General features: G+C 38.8%; 1 protein-coding gene across 1 annotated transcript in view; it reads left to right on the top strand.

Annotated features, from left to right (window-relative positions):
- Positions 1-21,740, top strand: part of sez6b (seizure related 6 homolog b) — a 168,544-nt gene extending 146,804 nt beyond the window's left edge. The window contains exons 10-17 of the mRNA XM_061073474.1: positions 2-198; positions 2,509-2,703; positions 8,987-9,178; positions 11,668-11,862; positions 15,147-15,182; positions 15,445-15,553; positions 17,374-17,473; positions 20,206-21,740. Coding sequence (XP_060929457.1) covers positions 2-198; positions 2,509-2,703; positions 8,987-9,178; positions 11,668-11,862; positions 15,147-15,182; positions 15,445-15,553; positions 17,374-17,473; positions 20,206-20,256 — 1,075 coding nt within the window. The 3' untranslated portion in view covers positions 20,257-21,740. The remainder of the gene's footprint in view (position 1; positions 199-2,508; positions 2,704-8,986; positions 9,179-11,667; positions 11,863-15,146; positions 15,183-15,444; positions 15,554-17,373; positions 17,474-20,205) is intronic.
- Positions 21,741-23,563: the final 1,823 nt, after the last annotated feature.

The following is a 23,563-nucleotide window of genomic DNA, read 5'->3' as shown; positions in this document are numbered from 1 at the left end:
GGTTGAACATTGGGAAGAATGACCTCCTTACCTTTTATGATGGAGACGATCTTACAGCCAAGGTGTTGGGTCAGTATGGAGGATCGAAGTCTCACTTTAAGCTCTACACCTCCACTGCGGACATCACCATCCAGTTCCAGTCGGACCCTGCCACAAATGTCTATGGCTACGGAAATGGATTCGTTGTGCACTTCTTTGGTAAGCCATGGTGCTGGTGCTCAGCGCTAACTCCAGCCTACAGAGATGAGCTCATCACAGAGCTGTGACTACACTGTAGTCACCATGGGCCGATGTTGTTGAAAGTCAATCATTTAAAAAACACATTCCACAGTCAAATGTCAATAGTAATTTAGACTTTCTCATAATTGTAATATTCCAAGTCAGTATCCCTCATCACTTATGCTTCATTACCTATCAGCTGTCTCTGTTTATTAGCAAAGTATTCAGAGGAATCAGCTTTAATCTTTTAAATGTATTTAAGTTAATGAATCAAAGTAATATAAAAATGGAAATAACAGTGCACTCTCAGTGGATCCTCTTAGCTGTTCAATAATCTATTGTCACATCCGAATGAATAACTACATCATAAGTCCATGCAGTTATAGTGGTTATGGTAGTTATCTGGAACAAAGTGTTTGAAATAAATTTTAAAAGTCTTCACCGTCTACTTTCCTTTGCATACTGTCATCAGTGTGTAGCTTATTAGGAATATAACGAAACACTGTTTATACCACCGTTTGTTTTTTTATGATCTTAATTAAAGCCTGAGGTCAAAACAAAAGATGGAAGACCTCATTTTCACAAGACCCAGACAGTTTTTTTTACTGTATTTCACAGTGAAATTAATAATAATATTCACAGGAAACATGGAAACATGTATATAAATAGATATATAAAATAAGTACTCCAAGATCGGAGAGTAATTCAGTTAAAAAAAAAATTATGCAAAACAAAGTCATTTATTTCTGCTGGTATTGGACCAAAAAGAAACAATAAGAATCCGTCCCTTGTGTTGGCAGGGTCCATCCTCAGTGCGGCAGTTTGCCATGTCCAACACACAATATCCGATTAGAGATAATGAATTCAGAGGAAAAGAAAGGCTTCAGAAAAGATCAATAGCTCAAGCCATAACAAGAGATAAATGTACACACAAGACAACAGCATGGGCTGGTGTTGGATTTTTTTTCTTGTTCAGTGTCCAACCGCAATTACTTTGGTGTGTTTGTCCAAATTACACTTGTAAACAGAGAACCCAAATCTACAGCTGTGTGCCAGGGAGCAGAGCAAAGCCAACAAGCCCTGAGGGGCTAGAGTTATCTGGCCGTGCTTTGGGGAAAGAATCCAAAGAGTCCAGATTCTAATAATGTACCAAAAGTCTACACTCTATCAATCAAAACCTGACGACAGAATATGTAGTCTCACTTTAAGCTCTACACCTCCACTCAAGAATCTGACAAGCATACTGTCAGGTTGGACGAAATCTTCATCCTCATCATCCTCAGTTCCCTTTGCATCCTCTCCTCTCTCAGGATCCTCAACATCCTAAGCTCTCTTTGCCTCCTCAGCCATCATCACTGCCACTAGCATCATCCTCACTTGACTCAGATAGTATTTGCTTCCCAATCATGTTGGGCTTTCTATCACATTGTTCTCTTGAGCTCTACAAAATATAAAAAACTGCAAATTACATTCTTATTATATAAACTAATAGATTTACAGCCAAAAATGATACTGCAGGTACTGCAAGTATTTCATGAACAACAGACAAAGTAATAGTATGAATTATATAGCTAGCTATTTATAGCTGAAATATAGCTTGAGATGCATTATGTCCAATTTAGTGAACAGATGATTAATCAGAAATTCGTCCCAATCTCAAATCAATATCTAGAAAATCTAACAATTGCATTACTTCCTCTAAATAAAAAAACGTTTTTTTAAGGTTTGGCAACTTGGCATTTATGGCTGCTCAACAGTCATCTTGTTTGTATTAAAATAAATTACACTTACAACTACTTGCCATTGGTCAGCAGTGTACAGGATGATGTCCTGGCATCCAATGTAGTGGCTAATGTGCAACTACGTGATCAAAACCCATGTAGATGCATGAAAAATGTTTTTTGAATAGCTGCCCACTGTAGTGACATCTGTGTGAAAGGGCTAGAGGAAGGGCCATGAGGCCATCAGAATGATAAGTTTTACATTGCCTGTGAGAGAAAAGGAATTTAGTTTGCAAAGTTGAAATCTGGTCCTCAGGGTGACTGAGGATCTCATATTCTGAGTCGAAAGCTCAAAGTATTGCAGCATTAGAGTAGTCTAGCCTGCTGGATAGTGTGCATGAGAGAGAAGTGGTGTGGGCAGACAGAAAATGACATTAGTATATCTTTGTCCTGCTAGCTGGACAGAAACTCAGCATCAGCCCTTAAAAGTTCATACAATTCCAATTTACCTTATATTCCTAATAATTTATCATGCTCATCTCTCCCTGTCTGCCCCCACAAACTGCAGAGGTAGCTCGTAATGACACCTGCCCCGAGCTTCCAGAGATCTCGAATGGATGGAAGAGTGCATCGCACCCTGAGCTGGTTCAGGGCACTGTGGTGACCTACCAGTGCTACCCAGGTTATCAGGTGGTGGGTGCCGAGCTGCTCATGTGCCAGTGGGACCTCACCTGGAGCGGTGACTTACCAGGCTGTGAAAGAGGTGAGTACACACAGCTACTGCCCTATCCACTTGAGCTGGAAAAGATGTTGTAAACAAGCTAAGCATCAGAGTGTCTCAATTCACATTAAATATAGAAATTGTGATATTGGTATTAACTGTGGTTGATTGTATTGGCAGATTTTTTTTTTTTTTAATATTCTTTTTATTGGTTTTTAACCATTTTATAGAACAAACATTAGAAAAACAGAACAGACAACAAAACAAACAGAACAACAACAAAAATCCCACCCCAAACTAACAATGAGCACTGCAGTATATATCCTTACACACATATATACATATATTTATATACACACATACACATACCCATACATACATACATATATATATATATACACACATACATACATACACACATACATCCGTGTATACACAAACATACATACATACACAATCAGCAGGATGACAGGAGATAGACAAGGGAATAGCGTATATAAAATAAAAAGAATGAAACAAATAAAATAAAAGAGCAGTTAGTCCTCCCCTTCCAGAAAAAGAATATGAGTTATGGCTTCTGTAAGAATGAATGCACCGGTTCCCAGATCTTCCAAAACCTGACTGATTTGTGATTGAGGTCGTGGGTCAACTTCTCAATGGGGAAAAGAGCAGAAATCTGCGATATCCACATGTCGACTGTAGGGACCTGAGGGGTTGACCACCTCAGCAAAATACATTTTTTAGCCAAAAATAAAAGAATTATCAACAAAGAATTAGTGTCCGCATCAAAGAGATTGTCTGGGGTATGACTGAGGAGACAGAAAGAGGAAGTCAGCAAGAATATTTTACCCGTGACCTCCTGAATTACAGAGTGTACCCCCTTCCAGAAAGTCTGTATAAGGTTGCATGACCAAAACAAGTGAATAAATGTACCTTTATGTACTTTACATTTATAACAAAGGTTAGAGGTGTCAGGGAACATTCTCTGGAGGCGAACAGGTGTGTAATAGGTTCTAAAGAAAAATTTAAAGTTCTGTTCATGTATGGAGATTGAGGTACATTTGGGGAAAACCCCACTATAGATCTTGTCCCAGTCTATAGGGTTAAACGTCACCTCCAGGTCGCGCTCCCATACCGGCTTCAAAGAGTCATAACCTGAAGATTAAAAATAAAAAAGTGAAACATAAATCTTTGATATCAGTTTTTTGGGAGACTTAGCCAGAATTATTGTGTTTTCCAACTCTGACAGTCCCATGCGAATCTTGCCTGTCCTCAGAAGGGACCCTATGAAGTGACGAATTTGGAGATACTTATAAAAGTCTTTGTGAGGAATATTAAAATCAGCCCTGATTTGCTCAAATGGTTTAACAGAGTCGGAGTCCAACAGGTCCATAAAGTTAGATAGGCCCTTAGATGCCCACTCCATCAGACCAATACTCCTAATCTGTGCTGGTAAATCTGGATTCAGAGCCAGGGGAGATCGGAGAGAGAGGACAGGAGGAATTTTCTGGTATTTCCTCACGTCTCGCCAGACTAGTAGTGTGTTATAAACAATTATGTTATTCTTGAGATGATTTAAATGATCTATATTATTGATGAATGGAAGGGAAGTAAGTTTTCTGGGATAACAAGATTGAGATTCAAGACCCAACCATAAGGAATCTTTCCTATTCAAAAACCACTCTGACATCATTTTAAGTTGTGCTGACCAATAGTATAGTTGTAGAGAAGGCAATGACAAGCCTCCGAGATCCTTTGGCTTAGTAAGAGTAGAGAACTTAACTCTTGGATGTTTATTGTTCCAAATATAGCGAGATACATGAGAATTCAGAGACTTAAAAAATGCAGAGGTCAGATAGCACGGGAGATTTTGAAATAAATAGTTCAATCGAGGAAGAATATTCATTTTTATAGTGTTGATTCTCCCGAGGAAAGAAGTCGGTAGGGAGGCCCATTTTGTCAGATCGTTCTTAACCCTTTGAATTAGAGGTGAGTAATTAGTTTCAAACAGATTATTTAAATCAGGGGTGACAAAGATACCTAAATATTTAAAACCCCTCCTGGAAACTTGGAAAGGAGATTGTATAGACATATCCTGGGGGATATCAAAGGGTGTAACAACCGACTTCCCCAGGTTGATCTTATAACCCGACAGGGCACTGAATGTGGCTATAGATTTCAAAACTGCCGGAATTGATTTCTCAGGTTTATATATATATAAAAGGACATCATCTGCAAATAAGGAAATAATGTGGTTTTCCTCACCCACCCCAATCCCAAATATATCAGGGTTAGTTCTGATGGCCTCGGCCAGAGGTTCAATAAACAGTATAAACAGTAAAGGTGACAGGGGGCACCCCTGTCTGCAACCCCTGCGCACCGAAAGGCAATAGACATCAAACCATTTGTATTAACTGTGGTTATTGGGTCTGTATAGAAGGTTTTAATCATGTTAATGAAATTAGAGCCCAGGCCGAATTTTGCTAACACCGGAAACAGAAAAGACCATTCAACCCGGTCGAAAGCCTTTTCGGCATCAAGGGAGACTATAAGTGCTGGATTTTTGTGTGCGTTAAGATATTGAACAATATTAAGAACGCGACGTACATTGTCTGTGCCATATCTTGATTTTACAAACCCCGCTTGATCTGGGTTTATTATTTTCGGAAGGATGTTTTCCAATCTCCGAGCCAGTACCTTTGCCATAATTTTGTAGTCCACATTGAGGAGACTAATAGGCCTAAATGATGAACAATCTAAAGGGTTTTTATCTTTTTTTAGAAGTAAACTAATGGAAGCGTATCTCCAGGAGGGGGGCATGCCATCTCTCAAGATACCATTAACGGCAGGCATAAAAATTGTGCGGATCTCTGGCCAGAATTTCTTAAAAAATTCCAGTGGAAACCCGTCGGGGCCTCTACACTTCCCATTTGGCATAGACTGAATTGCAGCCCAGACCTCCTCTGGAGTGAATGCAGCGTCTAGGCTGTAGCGATCCTCCTCCGCAATAGTAGGTAAAGGGACATTGTTCAAATATGAAGCAATGTCAGCCTCGTCAGCATTATCTGTACTATACAGAGATTTATAAAAATCCCGGAAAGTACTATTGACAATCGTTGGATCATATGTGACATCCCCATTCTGTGTTCTTATCATATTAATTGAGCGATCATTATTTTGATTTTTCAGTTGGTGGGCAAGCAGGCGACTGGACTTATTGCCAAATTCATAATATTTCTGTTTAGTGTAAAGTAACAGTTTCTGAACATGGCGAGTATGATCCAAGTTAAGTGCAGTCTTAACAGCGACTAGCGCCTTTAAGTTTGCTAGAGTAGGTGACTGTTTATGTATCTGCTCCAGCCTAGTCAATTCTTTTTCAAGGTTCTTTCTGTTTTCCTCTAAAACCTTTTTCTGATGAGAGCTGTAGGATATAAGGTAACCACGTAAAGTGGCTTTAGCTGCATCCCAAATCGTGGCAGAGGACACTGGAGAGCTTTTATTGTCGAGCCAGAATTGTGATAAGTTGTTCCGGACAAAAACGCAAAAAGAGTCACTATTTAAAAATGACGAATTTAATCTCCAAATGGGAGTTCTAGGAATGTTAAATAATGGGTTAATGCATAGATGTACCGGAGCGTGGTCTGATAAGACAATAGAATCTATACAGCAAGTCTGGACAGAGTGTAAAAAGTCTTTGGGAATAAAAAAATAGTCTAGTCTAGAATACGAGTTATGGGGATGTGAATAAAACGTGTAGTCTCTCCTTTTAGGATTTAAATGTCACCATATATCTATCAATCCGGTATCTCTGCATAAGTTTTTAAGGACAGCAGATGCTCTCGGGTTAGACTTGTTTGCAGAAGAGGATTTATCCAGAGAGATGTTCATTATACAATTCAAATCGCCGGCTAGGAAGCCCAAGCCCTTGCAGTGATGGTTAAACATCAAAATCATTTGCGACATAAACTGGGGTGAATCAGTATTTGGTGCATAAATATTGAGAATAGTTATATGTTGTCCAAGAATCTAACCCTTAATCAAAATAAATCTCCCCTCTGAGTCCTTTTCTTCATGTTCCAAGATGAAGGGAAGGTTCTTATTTATAAGAATGGCTGTACCTTTTTTATTCTGTGAATGGGAGGAAAAGTAAACTTTGCCTACCCAGTCCCTCTTAAGTTTCAAATGTTCTGTATCAGATAGCCTGGTTTCCTGAAGTAATGCTATATCAGATTTTTGTTTTTTCAAATATGTTAAAATCTTCTTCCTTTTAATTACATGGCCCAGTCCCTGGATATTCCAAGTTATAAGTTTAAGTGAACTAGACATGAGAGCCACAAAGCCGGAAAGTGATTAAATAGCAGGTGCTGAGTGCGGGGGAATGAGTCAAAATGCAGGCAGTTGTATGAGAAAATAAACCTAGACTCCAATCATCCAACAAAAGGAAAATGAAACAAGAAAAATATAAACAGCAGCGCTTACCCTCCCCTATCCTGTCCCCGAACGACAGGAAGAAACTACCCCAAATTAAGTCACTGGGCATACTAAGCCTAGTCTAAATCCTAGTTTAGCAGGTAGATCACAGTAACAACTAGGACACCAAAAACATTATCCACACCCCAGGCTGAATAATATACAGCACTATGAGGCACCCCCGAGTAATGGGTTTCCAAGTTTTGCCTGGACCACAACATTAGTGCAAAGTGTTCTTTGAATACAGACTACACACAGAGCTGATACGATAAAGATATATGAATTAACAAAACTAAATTAAAAGTGCAAGTGCTGTATTTGTAGCAAAAAAGAGAAAAAAAAAAGGGGAAAAAAGCCCTGCAGTAGAGTATGAAATCACTCTAAGTATAATACAAAATTATCTTGTATTGGCAGATTAATGAAAATTCAAAATTAATAAAACGTCAAACAGATAGACGAATCATCACCTTGACTGACCTTACAGATAACTAACTGTTAACTTAGCGTCATCTCAGTTAACCAAGTAGCGCAATTCCGGTTTGAAAAGTATCCAACCCAGTATCTCACAGTCACTTAATCTGTACAGTGACTTTCTCAAAAAACACAACCTGAAAGTTCTCATTTTAAAAAATATTAAGATAGCAGGTGTAGACAGTGTTGACATGACCAATCGCGCTGTGCTTGTCATTGCCCTTTATGCTTGTCGTTTCATTTGAGTGACTCTATTAGAGTTCACAGGCTCATTAAACAGCCTGGCAGCAATGATAGGAATACAGATAGTCTGGAGTTGTTAATATAACCTGCAAGACCAAGGGCCTCTTGCACAGTATATCTTGCTGCCATAACCTCACTGAAATGGCAGCTCCCTCCTCTGATCTTAGCTAAAAATTAATTCTAATTTGTTTATTTTTAGATTATTTTGTTAGATTGCTTGTGCTTGCAGGTGCTGTGTCTGTGTCAAACCCCCCTCTGACCTCTGTATGACTTCTGTTCCTTATGTGCATCATAATATGATCACTCTAATGCTGTTTTACCCTGTCACTGTTACGAGAATCCCCCATGACCCTTCAAGGACTAGCAGGTGCCTCTTTCGGAGGAACCTGGGAAAATGTGGTGGGAACACAGACAGACAAGATCACCCTTGAACCACTGTTCCATAACAAATACATACAGACATGACATCTACATGTACAACTCCACAATTTCAAGATTCGCTAAAACCACCATTTCCCTTGATTTGACCCACACTGGTGTCTCTGAAGATGTTTCACACAGCACCCCAAACTAATTCCTTCCCTCTCCACAGGGCATTACCTGTTTCAACCATATGTCCATGAAAGGCTGCCACTCTATGTAACATGTAAGGGTTCACATCTTAAAAACTAAAGCCTGCATACCTAAATCACGTTATATCCTTACATTGTATCCCTGAGTATAAACATCACAATTAACCACAAGTCAAAGACCTGACCTTGGGTATTGCTAGGAGAGAAGGGAGTATGTGTGAAGACAGGCTCTATTCTCCTAGTCGACCTGAACAAATGTAATGTTTGAGGATGGTTGAAAATTCCATCACAGGACTTAGCATTCTTCACCAAAACGATGCACTCACACCAAAAATCTACAACCCAAACCGGATTGTTTGTCCTCATTGCGTAGGTACATTTTTCCAGTCGACGGAGTAAGCCTTATCTTTCTAACCAATCAGAGTCAGCAATGGAAGCTCACAGCTGTCAATCAATGTGTGAAAGCACTTCTGGTCGTCAGGGGTGTGAAGTTTAGAGTTTGATGGAGACCAAGAGGACCGAAAAGTTGTTGATGGTAGCCAACCTTCTTTCTTTTGATGTCCATCCAGTGGTGTCTTGTGCCGACCCTGGAACGGTGGATCACAGCAGGCGGGTGCTGTCTGGTCCCCATTTCACTGTGGGTTCAACCATCCAGTTCATCTGCAACAAGGGCCTCACTCTGTCTGGAAACAGCCTGCTCACCTGCTTCAACCGAGGCTCCTCAGGCCCCAAGTGGAACCAGAAGCTGCCCAGATGCCTGCGTATGTACCAGAGTTAGAGTCTTTGTCACAGCAGAAACTGTTCAAATCATGAGATACTGAAATTATATTTGATTTAGTCGAGTTAATATAATGTGTCAACATACTGCAAATCACTCCACATGCCTCAAACAATGGGTTTGTCTGATCATATAATTGTGCATTGGGGGGCTCCATAAGGCTTTGGCATTAACACGTGAACACAATAAGACAACTCTAAGTCCAGGTGCAAATGCACTGGAGATGCACTGATGACACATTAATATCTTAGTGCTCAGACCACATTATAAGGTGGTGCGGACCATCACATTGCCCCTGAACGACCACCCTACTCATTGACGTCCTCAAGTGGAAGTACACATTTCACAAACAAGTATAAGAAGTACATATTTATGTAAGCCGGCATGGTCCACAACATTGGAAGTATTCAAAAAGCCCATGGAGATGTATTACGAGTGTATCAAATATCAAGTATAGGACTTTTTTTGTATCTCTCTGAAACTATCAATCAGACAACGCTGTACACTGTATGCAGTGACTGGCAAGTTATGGATTTGTAAAGGATTTGAAATTCTGCCTCAAGATTTATTTTTCTTTCTTATACAGTTTTCACTGCCAAAAATAAGGCCAGAATTTTTCCTCAATCACCTGTAACTTGTGTCACACTGTACGATTGCACATACCGTGTTAAAACTTGTAATCCTTGAGTTAACACTCAGATGTTACCAAATGATTTGTCATTCTTAGTGTATTTGTGAAACCTCACTGATACAATGTTTAAACAACCACAGTCGTTGAAATATTTTCCGAACATCATTATTGTGTTAGATCTGATTCATGACCCTTATTTGAACCCAAAGATTGAACATTAACTTTCTGTATCATCCTTTTTTGAAAAGCTTTACAGAAACATCATAACATCTTAATTTAATATGCTCTTGCCTCTATTCCTCTCAATCCTATTGAATTTGTGTGCACTTTACAATCTTCCCTCTGGAGCTTTGGACTTTTTATTCTGGTTCAGGTACTTATAGATCACACCGTTTTTATACCCCCTAAAATGATTCTAACATTAAAATAAGTGAATTAGCCTGGTTTTGACTGGAGACTTCTAATGTCACACAATGACCTAAATTGATGTTAAAAGAATCATCTTACTGACAAGAATAAACCATCATCATACCACTGTGTGAAAAGGTACTCAAATCTTATCTGACATCTTCATTCATGTATTAAAAGTTGCATATAGGTTGTATGTGTAAAATGTTTCATTCAATCATTTTGGATGACAATTTCTTGAGTTATCAGGAAAAGCCTTATTTTTATATTTTAATAAGAATTGTTACAGAGAGGTGTTCCTTGATTTGAATGAAATCATGATCACCAACACCATCTGCCTTGACCTTCTGCCATTCCATTTTCCTCCGACAGAGCCGGAGGCTAGAAGTGCATCAGTCTGATTTAAAATATAATTAATGTGATTCCCCTTAGCCTTAAAGCCATTAATCTCATTTGCATGAACATCTCATTCTCTGCCTCACCTACTTTCTAGGTGGAGACATAATGTACAACGGCACTGACTTATAATTAATTTAACTGGACAACCTGAGACAAGGCAGGCCATTGTTATGTGATCACGAGCAAAAGACAATTATTGGCGGAAAACTGTCCTTCCCAAAAAAATATTCATCCTCAGGAGCGAGCGGCTGTAGAGAAACCTGCGTCATGAGGTGAAAGTGGAAACCCCTCTCAGATGTCACAGACATATTTTCGTTCTGAACTCAAGTCAAGTTCACTTTATTTCATGTTGGCACAACTGTGATGGACACAATTCAGATTAAAGATGCAGCTTCATAGTAGGTCACAGGTGTCTCGGGTAAAACTGCTGAATGGGTTTGAATTTGTCTTTTTTAGAAATTCAGATAATGCCTAAACAACCATTGATTCAGCTGCATTTCAGTGACCTCATGTCACCAAGTAGTTAGGACCTTCTGTTATTTGAAAATAATTCATATTGTATATGTCAGTTTTAATATAGACTTCTAAATATATTGACTTTGCAGCTCTGCAGTGCCTTGCTCAGTGGTTGTATTTCAGGACAGATCGTTTTTAAAGTCTCAGCGGTGTACTCCACAGAAAGTGCTAATTAGATCCTCTTACAGCATCAACATCTGAAACATCCTATACCTGTGTGTGAGCGTGTGTGTGTGTGTGTGTGTGTGTGTGTGTGTGTGTGTGTGTGTGCGCCTTTGTACATTTACTGTGTATGATACTATTTTTTATCTTATCAGGGTTGTCTCAGTCTTTGTGTAACATCAAATCCCGCCTGACATTACAGTGACACATTAGTGTTAATGTGTTCTGTACATTTGATGGCAATCATCACATAGAAGTAAAAAGGTTTTTCATGAAAGCAGTGCTATTAAAGAGATGGATAGATGGAATAATTATTAAGTATTTATACATACTTTCTTGGTGACCTTTACCCTCAGCTGAGACCTTTGAGCCCTGCGGTCACCCAGGAACCCCCACCTATGGGATCCCCAACTCCGACAAGCTCCACTTCCAGGCAGGTGACACTCTCCACTACTCCTGCATGAGTGGTCACCAGCTGCTGGGGGAGCCTGTTCTCCATTGCATCCCTGGACACCCGTCCCAGTGGAGTGGGCTGCCACCTGTCTGCAAAGGTGAGGAACTGCAGCTTGATGTATTTTTCATATCATTGGTTCAAACACAGTTCAACAGTGCCTGAGAGTCTTTAAAAACTTTCTGAACTACATAGACACAATACACAAATGTATGTAGTGTTACTTAAATATATGGATAAATAATAATACATTATGAACTGCTGCATAATTCATTACTTTCTTGTTTCAACTTAGCTGGTTAAATATTGTAGTTCTTGCTAAGTTGTGTTGGTTTAAGAGTATTTCATGGAAGAAAAAGCCACAATTATATAAAGTCTAATTAATTAATAGTGAAATTCAACTAGTACGAGTACTTAATGTTGAAATTCAAATAACACTGAATTTTAGTGTAAGACATTAAAAATAGAAGATCAGAAAGAAAAGTGTATTGGCTTTTATCACGTGACTGACTGAACAGAATTTAAATAATTTTAAAGAGCCATATCTGCGGACAACGGTAGTTTGATAAATTCTTAAAAGTTCGGCTTAACATTGACTTTTTAAGACTGTTCTTGACATTTTCATTTTATTCTCAATATGCAGAATGAAATGATCTTCCTCTCCTAATTTATCCCGCAAATATGCTCACTCATATCTGGCGCTAATATGATTGCATGGACATTCAGTTCAAGAGGTGTCTGGACTTTCAGTGGTTGCTCTCTGAATAGGGCAAAAAGAATTGACCTGCTCTACTATGAAAGCATTTAGTTAGAAACCATCTGTTAAATTCTCTCTCTCTCCCTGAATCTTACCATGACAGTGTAGGCGCCATGTGGTCACAGTCCCACATCGGACACATTAACTATGAGAACTGACTGTTAGTGGCATCAGCTGGGTTTTGACTCATTGTATGTAAAATGTGATAAACTCCATAGTACTTCAATCTAAATAATGGTGACTAGTTAGGTTGTATAACTATGCATATTAGCAACAGTAACAATGTAGTTACAATGTGAAAACACAAACATTGTTAGGCCTGTTGTCAACCTATCTATATATATTGGAATTTAAATGGATGACAGATGTAGACAGTTGTATCTTTGGCCTTGGCTGAATGAATTCAGATCGAACATTTCATCATGGTGAGTGTGGGCAGTGACTTTATCCTGTCCTGTCCCCTTGCTCTGCAAGTTGTACTCAGACTGTTGATGCACAGCAGTTCACTTCTTCAGTGTCAAGGTTTGACAACAGACCATTTATTTTATTTTACTGTTTTTCTGCTCTCAGAGCTGCCAGTATTAACTGCTGCAGAGGCCACTAACCCAACACAAAACACACAAGTGAGATTTGTTTTCCTTGAATGTTCTAATTCTTTCTGGCAGGCTTCTATGCTTGCTGAACTGTGATAAAACATAGATCCTTTTTTCTATATTTCTTCTGGGATGAAGCTAATTCTTTTATTGTGAAATACACAGATCGTGCCAATCTTGAGCAATTTTGCCATTAACAAAAAATGTATTATTGTTCTTTTTTCACTGTGATGTGGAAGATGTTTGGTATGAGCTTAACATGTTATTTTATTTACACTCAGTCTAAGTAGTCAGGTATATATGTGTGTGTGTGTGTGTGTGTGTGTGTGTGTGTGTGTGTGTGTGTGTGTGTGTGTGTGTGTGTGTGTGTGGGTGTGTGTGTGTGTATGTGTGTGGGTGTGTGGGTGTGTGGGTGGGTGGGTGGGTGGGTGTGTGTGTGTGTGTGTGTGTGTGAGTGAGTGAGACTGTCTGAGTCATAAGTTCTGGTTTTGTGTGTTGTCGGTATTTCTATATTTCACTTACACTGTCAACACTGCGCCTCAATGGAAAGGATTATACATGTAACTTTTATTCCAACCTAACCTTTGTGTCACATGATCCGTTAAACCGCCTCCATTTTTTGGTGCTTTCATGCAACACCTTGACAGACCATTGAACAAAACAAGAAACAATCCAAACAAAGAAGACCGAGAGTGTTTCAAAACAGCAGGAAAAACACATCAATCACAGTAAAAGGCCGGGGGAAGAAAAGTTGTGGCTTTGCTTTAATGCCTCTGGATTTTGTTGTCCTGACACTTTAAAGAAGGTTGTTTCAGTTTGGAGGCTGAAACAACAGAAGAGTGGCCTTTACTTTAAGTGTGCACCCTGCCCAAAGCACCTAAAGGAGACAGAGAGCCGTGAGGACACATTAGACATCAGCAGGACTGGAGGGGAGACCTGGACTGTTATTAGAGATTTCACAGCCCAACTTCTGCATATCCCTTAAGTCATGCACACATTGCATGACACTGATGACTTATTCCACAGTGTGTGAAACAGGTTTTGTGTACATATAGTAACAGTATTTTGTAAAGACATTATAATCATGCTCTGTTGTCTCTGCTGTCCTCTTGACATTTTTACCTGTGAGCTCAGGGTCCAGTCAAGTGTAAAACTGGAGTCGGTAGTTTCTGATTTGGCTGTCTTGCTTCCAGTCCACTTAAAAGCAGTATTACAGGTAACTGGGGCAGGTGGAAACCACAGAGCGAAGTCACACACCACCCACACAAAGGTAGTTTTAGAAACTAATTTTATGAATATTTGAAAATCTAAATCCAAAGTAGGACTTTATTGAATAGTGTCCTAGAAATCTTTTTTTTTTTTCTGCTGCTACACTGCCATTGGCAGCATTGGCAGCTATGATCTATTTTTTTCAGAATTACTGAGCTAAGTCTCAACCTTTATACTCTACTCAAGAAGAGCAGCGGTGGACAGTAATATCAACATTAACTCTTGTTTTGCTTCTATGTCCATCACTTCTGTCATGACAGCTCCCCCAAAGTGAAGCCAAACAATCTTGATTGGCTCATGGGGCTGCCTGCCATCTTGGTCAGAAACTCTGCCTCATCCATGTCAGTGGATGGAACATGGCCCAAATTAAAAGTCAAAGTGCACTTTCAATTTCACGTAGTTCAATCAAAACCACTTCATTCTCTAAGACGGAGAGAGCACACCTCTCCATCTATTCTCTCCAACAGACACTGAGTATTTTTTTAACACAGTATAAAAAGGGAAAGATGGGGTGGAAGTGGGTTTAAAAGCAGCAGGAGTAGCCCGGTTGAAGCAGCTTAAATAAGGCCCCTTGTTTGGGCTTTGCCAATGAATGTGTGGAAGGGAGTCAGCTGAGCCATCAGCTGCTGAGCTTAACTTTGTTGCCTGTCTGAACTCACGCTATGCTCAATTTCTTATTACATTGATGTATGTAGTAGGGATGTTGGGATAACCAGTTTTATTTTTCCCATTTTGACCTTGTTCTCTCAAATGTCTTCTCCTCAGCCAACCCTGCAGGTTTGGATGAGCACAGATTAGATGGTAAGTTTTTCCATAATGTTAAGTCTGCTTGCATTTTTTTGAGTTCACATTAAAGTTTCTGTGGTAATGCTGAAAGAAAATGGAAAACTATCCCCAATAAGTAAAATCTTCAACAATTATAAAACTTTTTATAAATCATTTATTTTGCCCTTTCAAAATGGAACAACTGGTTTCTAATGAGTTCAGTTCAACTGAGGTTTTACGAAACAAAAAGCACATTCAACGAACAAATACAATTTTTTTCCCTTTCTATATCCAATAGTGTCTACTGCAGACGTCAGACTGGAGGGGGCCCAAGTGGCGTTTGCTGTCTTCATCCCTGTCGTCCTTCTCCTCATCTTCATAATTGGGATGTACCTCTACTTCTCAAAGTAAGTTTGAATCATGAGTACAGATGGAGAACATTTGAATATGAAAGTCAACTCAGCTTCTCTTTATCACTGATACAACACAAATCGCCCGCATCGAAGCTTCTATTTCAGTTCAACTAAGTAATTCTTGGATAGAAATAAATAAACTGTAAAACAGTTTGAGGTTGTTAGGAGCACTGGTTTCAGAGGAAAATACTCTCACTGTATTGTGTTGTGTTGTGGTGAGGTTCGAGTCTGAGCTTCGGCTGGACCACTTAAGGCCACTTCAGTTTTATCTTGGCTGTATGCTCCAGGTCATTGTCAAGGTGAATGTTTGCACCAGTCGCAGTTCATGTGCTCTGTGGAGCTCTCTGTACTTGGCTGTGGTCTTAGATACTTTTCAAACAGGCTGGGTGGCTGGAAAGGTTCTGGTTGTTCCACTCCTCTTCCATTTCATAATTATTAAAGGCCTCTGTGCTGCTAGAAACACTGTAAGCTTTTGAAATGCTTTTATACACCTGCCCTGATCTATGCCTCACCACGAGTTTAGCGTTGAGGTCTACAGAGAGTTATTTGGACAATGAATTAATTAGCAACATTTTTTAAAACATGTTTACACTTAGTAGTTCGGAATTACCTAGTAGATTATGATGGGAAAAAAGGGCAAAAATCTGTAGAGATCTGATTATATTATAAACCCAGTGTATGTAGGCTACCAGGAGCAGCAATATATGAGGGGGGGTCAATGACGCTTTTAACACACGACAGATGCAAAAATAAAAATAAAATAATATTAAAATAAAAGTCTCTGTGAAAAAGCTGTGACACACACGTAGAAGACACTGACGAAGATATTGGGAGAGTTTGTGGTGATAAGAGCCGACGCCAGTTTCTGTGTGTTGGCAAAACAATCACATGATGTCCGTAGCCAACTCTCCAAATTTAACCCGGAGGTGATGTCTGAAAACGTATATATTGTGGAGAACAAATTGCCAAAAAGATGAATGAATTCAGATTTAAGACTCCTGATATTGAAGTGGCATTTTAGCCACATTTTATTATGGCCCCAGTTCTGCTGCTTTCAGCAAGCGTCGGTCTTTGTCTACTCTTATGAGGTCTGACCGTTCACCATCCACCCACTTCAACAACACCTCCATCACAGCTGGCCTCCACCTCTCCTTATTATCACTGCCGACACCGTGCAATTTAGGCTGCCAGCCCCAAATCATTGTGAATTCCCACTGAAGTCATGCATTAGTTTTGGATACATCCAGACTACAATGAATTAGGCATGTATTAGATATAGAACGGAATAAGTTCTATGACAATTTTATGTGACACCAAAGCTCTTTCAGTGAAAATAAATTATTGTATTGAGAACTTAGACACCACATGTTACTGTCTCCTGAGAATTCTGTATGGTGCATTTAAACCTTTCCTTAATTATCAAAAGGTATTAAAAAAGGTTTTTTTTTCACAGCATTTACTCAAAACTACTACTATTTTTAGCCAACATGATTTTAAAATAATTGTCACAGGATTGGGATCAAAGATTTCATTACACAGAGATGAAAATAGATTGTAAAAAGGGTTACCAAATAAGAACATACTGTATGAAACAGTCACATTAAAAGAGCTTTCAAGTTGAAAAGTAATTTGTCCACCCAAATTACTTATTGTCCTGTATTGAAGAGGTTTATTCACTCTATGAACTTTTGTACCATTATTTCACAGTGAAAATGACTTGAAGCCTTCCTACGTGTACTGTGTTGTATTTATTGTATGCAATGTACATGTATTGTAAAAGATCATATTAATGCATTTTTCTCTATGGACCTCAGGGTTCCGAGGAAGTCACTACAGCTCTCCCTCTCCTCCAACTTACCATATGAAAACATCTCTGGAGAACCCACAATCGACAGCTCTGTTTATGAGACAACGGTGAGTCATCATATGTTATACTATTTGTGTAATTAATTATATTATGGGAAGTGTGACCTGACTGATCCTGGTGCAGGGTCTTTCGTATACTGCATTATGCAGGAGCACCAGGCAGGAATATGCAGCATGTAAGAGCAAAGCTGACATACTACAAGTCTTAAGAGTTTGACACAGAGAAGATCTCCAGGGCCTCAAGATCAGGTAATAGAGCAGAACCCCTTTGAGCAGCTTGTCGTGTCAGTTATTCGTTATTTGTGCATATTGCTAAACACAAATTCAATTAAATTAGCACAAACCAGTTGAGCCCGTGGACATGGCAGGGTTATTAATAGGGCAGTGCGGGCAATATCCCCTAGGGTCCAAAACAGCCTGTAGTTCACTGTGCATAAAATGGTTCTTAATTTGATTTCTTGCAAACGTGTTAGAACATTTTTACCACTTCACTGCAAAAATGCAATATTGCTTCAGGGTGCTGCATGATTCAAAAATATGTTTTGCCGTATCTTCCAGAGGAGTCCTGTTCAAAATCAAGTTTTACAAGCCTGAAAAATAATTATTTTTTCCATTATTACCCTGGCAAATCTCTGGTAGGAGCTCTTTGACCCTGGTTCATTTCCTTGTGAATTTATTCTTCTGGTAGAAACCATGTTTCAGTTATTTACTTCATTTAATTGCTCAATATTTGGTGAAAGAACATTACCATCCCCGGTCAAAAATCACAATCAGACAGAAAAAGAAAAGAAAAACCAGTAGGAATGATAACAGTTGCAGACGAATTGATCTGCACAAGTCATTACAGAAGTTAAACCTTCCAGCAAGAAAGTTATCATTATAATTATTATTATTATTATTATTATTATTATTATTATTATTATTATTATTATTATTATTATTATTATTATTATTATTATCTGCTTTCAATCTATGTTCAGCTGTGGTCTCTGCCGCTGTAGATCATCCACCTAAAGGTTGGATTCCGAGAGAGTTGTTATTTAAATGACCGTAGACTTTCTGTAAGATCCAGTAGGAGTGTTCTCTTCAACAAGTTGTATCCCTCCACAAACCTGCTGTTCCCTGGATGCTTTTTTGTTTACTGAGCCAAAACTGTAGAGACTGTTCTGTGCGAAAATCTCAGGAGATCAGTAGTTTCAGAAATACTCAAACCAGCTCATCTGACACCAACAATCATGGCACAGTCACTAAGATCACATTTTACACATTCTGATTTATGATATGAACAATAACTGAAGCTCCTGACCTGAGCCACCTCAACACCACATGCACCCTAACCCTCTCAGTGGTTTGTCTGTGAAGGTTCTTCAGGAGTTCTACATGTGTATATAGACTGGATGGGCAACTGATTCTCCATGACGTTTAGTATAGTTGGAGGTTGCAGGTGTTAAACCTCTATGGGATGTCACCTATCCTGAGAGTTGTTACGTCAAATATACAGGTCGTTGAATCCCAGGTCATTAGTTTGAAGACCAGCACTGGAATGTGCTTTTGTAAACACATGTATGTCATCATGTCTTCATGTCAGTTGTTGACTTATTGACACCTGCTATCAACAGTTGCATCTCTTATTAAAAACTATTCATTTAATTTTTTTCAATTTTGTAACCATGTTATACAACTATTCATATTTCCTTAGGTTACCCTGAATCTAAATATTAACCAGGTACAGCATCATGATAATTGATGATATTAATTTCTTTCCTCTTCTTCTTCTTCTTCTTCCATGGTGGCAATCCTAAAGAACAACGACGTAAGTTCATCCTAACCTGAAGCTTATCAAATGTTTTTTCTTATGGTCAGTCAATCCCATGTGTAGAGCCAAACACACAATGAACGTACAGTGTGTTAACCTGGAATATCATGCCACTGAGAGCACACCAGTGACCCACATAGTCACATTGAGAGACAGGTACCGTCATTACCATTAAGGACTATATTTAACTTGACTTAATCCCACATACAATGTATTTCTACCTAAAATTCTCAGGAGAGCCCTCAATGGGCATTAATTGGCTACTGAAAATAGACCTATTCTCATCCTGTTTGAATAACGTTTGATAAAACAACATGGTGGGAAATAAGGCAATCCATGCTCTTCTTGTTAAACATTAAACTATATATTTCGGAGGTAAAAGCTTTACGTTTTCAGTAGGAACCAGTGGGTTTATGGGATAAGAGCCACAGGCATGGCATGTTCACACATGTCCATATCTTGTACATCGGGATTTCCCTTTTCTTTGACCTGTGACAGGACAGGTGTATAATGTTGTGCTGTCAGTGAATGCTGATGTAGTTTGGAAAGCTGACAGCTGTCCCTGTACGTAGTCATAGACACAATTTCCAACATGGTCCCAATAGACTGTGGATGGCAGTGATACCTTGTAAAATGAGTCATAGTCCAGTTGGACTCTAATTTCACTAGACTGTAAATCAGTATTACTTGTCGAAGGTCAACCATTTGGAGGATTGAGAAAATGTCTGGCAACCCTTCAAAGTTCTCTGTAATTTGACGTGTTCATTGTCTTGTCTCACAGGAAACAAGAGAGTATGAGGTTTCGATCTGAAGACGCCATTGTGTGTGTGTTTCAGTATGGACAGATAAGAAGCCCGCTGGCCTTTTCAATGTCCGTCAGACTCGCACCCTTGGTGACTCATTTGACGCCTCCACCCCTGTTCTCTGGTCACCGAATATGAGCCTCCCTTTATTTACCCAACAGAGGACACCTCACCGCCCCTGGAAAGGCTGGGCCACTGGATTATTTTTCTAGCTCTTCAACAGTTACAGTCCAGCAGCAGCAGTTTGTACAGTTTTTAATCCCGTGCTTGCATCCTGAGGACTTTCAGTGCAAGTAACATCTCAGAAAGGAGAAGGAATAGGTGCGAAGTTTGTGCCATCAAGTGCATATATCCACAGGTGTTGCATTGTGTTATGTTCATTATACACTATTTGTCGTCTGCTTTCATTTCAAGAACAATCCCTATGTGTTTATGAGATGTCTATTAAGAGTAAGACCTGTCACAGAAAAAAAGGAACAGCAGTTGCTCAAAATGATTGCTCTTTGACTTTAAGTGACCCATGAGAAATCAGAATGTGCCTTAAGGCCCTTTAAGGAAAAACTGATGAGAAGAGAGGAGAAGACTGATATCATCCTTGTGTGCATGTTAAGACCAGAGCTTGAGTCACAATGTTGTTAGCCTAGCTTAGCATTTTACTAAAAGCAGGGGGACATGGCCTTTTAAAGCTAAAATGACCATGTGCACTCACCAACACCTCTAAAATGGTGCATCTTTGCAACACAAGGTCAAAACAATTAACAACTTGTGGTTTTGGGATGTGGCTAGTTCATGAGAAAAATTCATCAACTTACTCATATGAAAGTGAAACGTGCATCTCCATGCAAGTGAGAGTGAAACTTGATTCTCTACAGTGATTTGCTGAAACAGTGACAGACGAAGTATAGAAAAGAAGGTTAAGCCATTACCATGCTGTGCAATATGTCTGCAAAGAAGACGACCATTGTCGTAATGTCTGAGAGTTCTCTTTTATTGTTTTACAGTTCTGCTTGACGCAAAGCCATTGGAGGTTTATACAACGTTTGCAGTTGTTAGCTTGTGAGTCTTTACAGACTCATTAGACATTTTTTTATACTTTATCCATCTAGTTTGGTGTCCTTCTTGCTCAGCTAGGCTTAACTCATCTGTACCAGCTCTGTGTTTAACACAGACAATAAATTGGTATTAATGTTTCCATTTTGCCTTGACAAAGAAAGCAAATACGCCTATTTTCCAGAGTGTTGAACCATTTCTAAAACAGAAACTGTTAACATACAAGTTAAGATTATACATTACACGCCTCGTCATAAACCCCAGAAAATGTTTCCAACTCTCATGGGCATCAACGTTTCAGTTTATATTTTCAAATGACCAAAATGATGAATGTGTTCATACTGTGTGTAACATACAGAATTAAACAGTAAGACATTTTGATTTCTTCTTTTAGTGACATCCCATGTGTTGAACTGTCTAATAAGCTAAAGGGGATTGCACACCAAGGTCAGCCATTGCTTTTACAGTATTACCATTGCCTGAATGCAGGTTATGTCAGAATTTAGAGCATTACTGTCACTCAAACATTCAGTATATATTGTCCTAGGAGAATACACTATGTATCCATGCAAGCTGGTGTGACGACAATGATTATAATCAACCTATTTTTGATTGAATGCACACAAAGTACTTACCAAGCGAACATCACAAGCATCTTCAATAAAAAGGTATTGTTCAGACAACGTGTCTTATTTAATTCATCTCCTTGACAGGTGAGTGAATGGTTTGTGTTAATTTGAGATTGTGAGACAATGGGACTGGTTTTGAACCAATTCCTGTTTGTTATAATCATACAGAACTAATGACATGAGAGGGATCAAGAGAATACATACATATAAATCTGTAAAACTGAGATTTATAGAATGTTGTGACACTGAAGCTGAATGCAACAGAATTGACTGATTGATTGAGAAGTTTTCTTCAAGTTTTCTTCATTGAACTTTCAGAATTCACATTTCTGGGATACACTTCTATAATTATAAGTGTCTTATAGCAATTTGACACTGTGTTTTCAATCCAACATTGAAATCACACGGTGTCAGATTTGTTTGTACTAAAACAGGTTTTAAGGGAAGAACCCTGATTTATGCCAACTTTGAAATCTGCCAAGATTTCTGTTGTTTTGACTGATTTGAACACCTCAGTTTATCAACCATTGGTTAACAAGTGTTAAGAGAACATGTGGCCGTCAACATCTAAACTATGTCACAGAAATGTAAATGAGATTCTGATTTTAGAATTAAAATTTCTGTCTTTTTAATTTTTTAACACTTTGGAGTGACCCTCCTTATGTTGACTTGCAGACTATTTCATATATGCACATATCACCCACAATGAACATCATGTTCTGTGAATTGACAAATATTTGAAACCGACACACCCACCAATATGGAGGCCAGCATTTAATTAATCATTGTAATTGATGTTTAATATTTATCTCTATTTTAGTTTTTACAGCAGAAGTAGAAAATTGCAAACCATTTTCACTGATTTGGAGAAGTTGGCAGAAACAACCTGTTCAATTAATGAAAGTATGCAATAATCGTTACTTGCACTCTTCTTTACAACACTGCAATCATCGCAGCAATCCTAAAAGTAATTCCATTTTGTTCCAATTGAATATGAAGCTATCTCTGCCTTCCACTGCATTAAGTTTCATTGGGCCTCGTCAGTGCCTCCAGAAAAGAAATCAGTAGCCGTGTGGGTAATGAAGAAATGAAAATAGTCCCATTAAACGTGTTAATTAGCTATGTAATGAAGTCATGACATGAGGAAACTGCAGTGCATCTGTCATTCGTAATGATGTATTATGTCTGCAGTGAGTCAGAGCAGGTTTACTGATGGATTTCTTTTTTAAACAATCTGATACTTAAACACTCTATAAACCTACAGAAGGACGCACTACTTCAGTTTATATCACACAGATTATTAATATTTATTATCTTAGAAATCTGAGTGTTGATGTGAGAGTAATCAACCTCAGTGTTGTTTGGTGCCACTAAATTTCATCAAGCGGGGGATGAGGTCAGTGATGCTGTGCTCGTTGTCCTAAGTCAATTAACAGGTTATTACTGACGGAACTAGACTAATAATGAAGCTCATTTAATCAGGACCTCCACCAAAACGCCAAAGTTCATGAGAATGAGCAAAAGACAACTTAGTCGCCCACAATAGCTGAGAGAAAGGCTTTCCATTAGAGGCACAAAACACATCCATACACTCTTTGAGTTGATGAACACACTATAAATCAGAAGGTAAGGAAAGAGGCTCACACATATCCGATGTTTTCTTGTATGGATCTGACTCACACATCAAAAGAGATTTTTTCAGTTAAAGATAAAAAAAAACATGAATGAAGAAAATACATGAAGTCATCATCTGTCAATGAGATGTTAGCCTATTAAATGGGAATGTGCCTTGTTTAATGTTCATTAAATGCAAACATTTCAAATTCTCCCCAAGAGCAAT

The sequence above is a fragment of the Limanda limanda genome, chromosome 6 (genome assembly GCF_963576545.1).
Source record: "Limanda limanda chromosome 6, fLimLim1.1, whole genome shotgun sequence".
In the NCBI taxonomy this organism is placed as follows: domain Eukaryota; kingdom Metazoa; phylum Chordata; class Actinopteri; order Pleuronectiformes; family Pleuronectidae; genus Limanda; species Limanda limanda.
The sequence above is the reverse complement of the archived record's forward strand: the minus strand, read 5'-3'. Positions and strand labels throughout refer to the sequence as shown.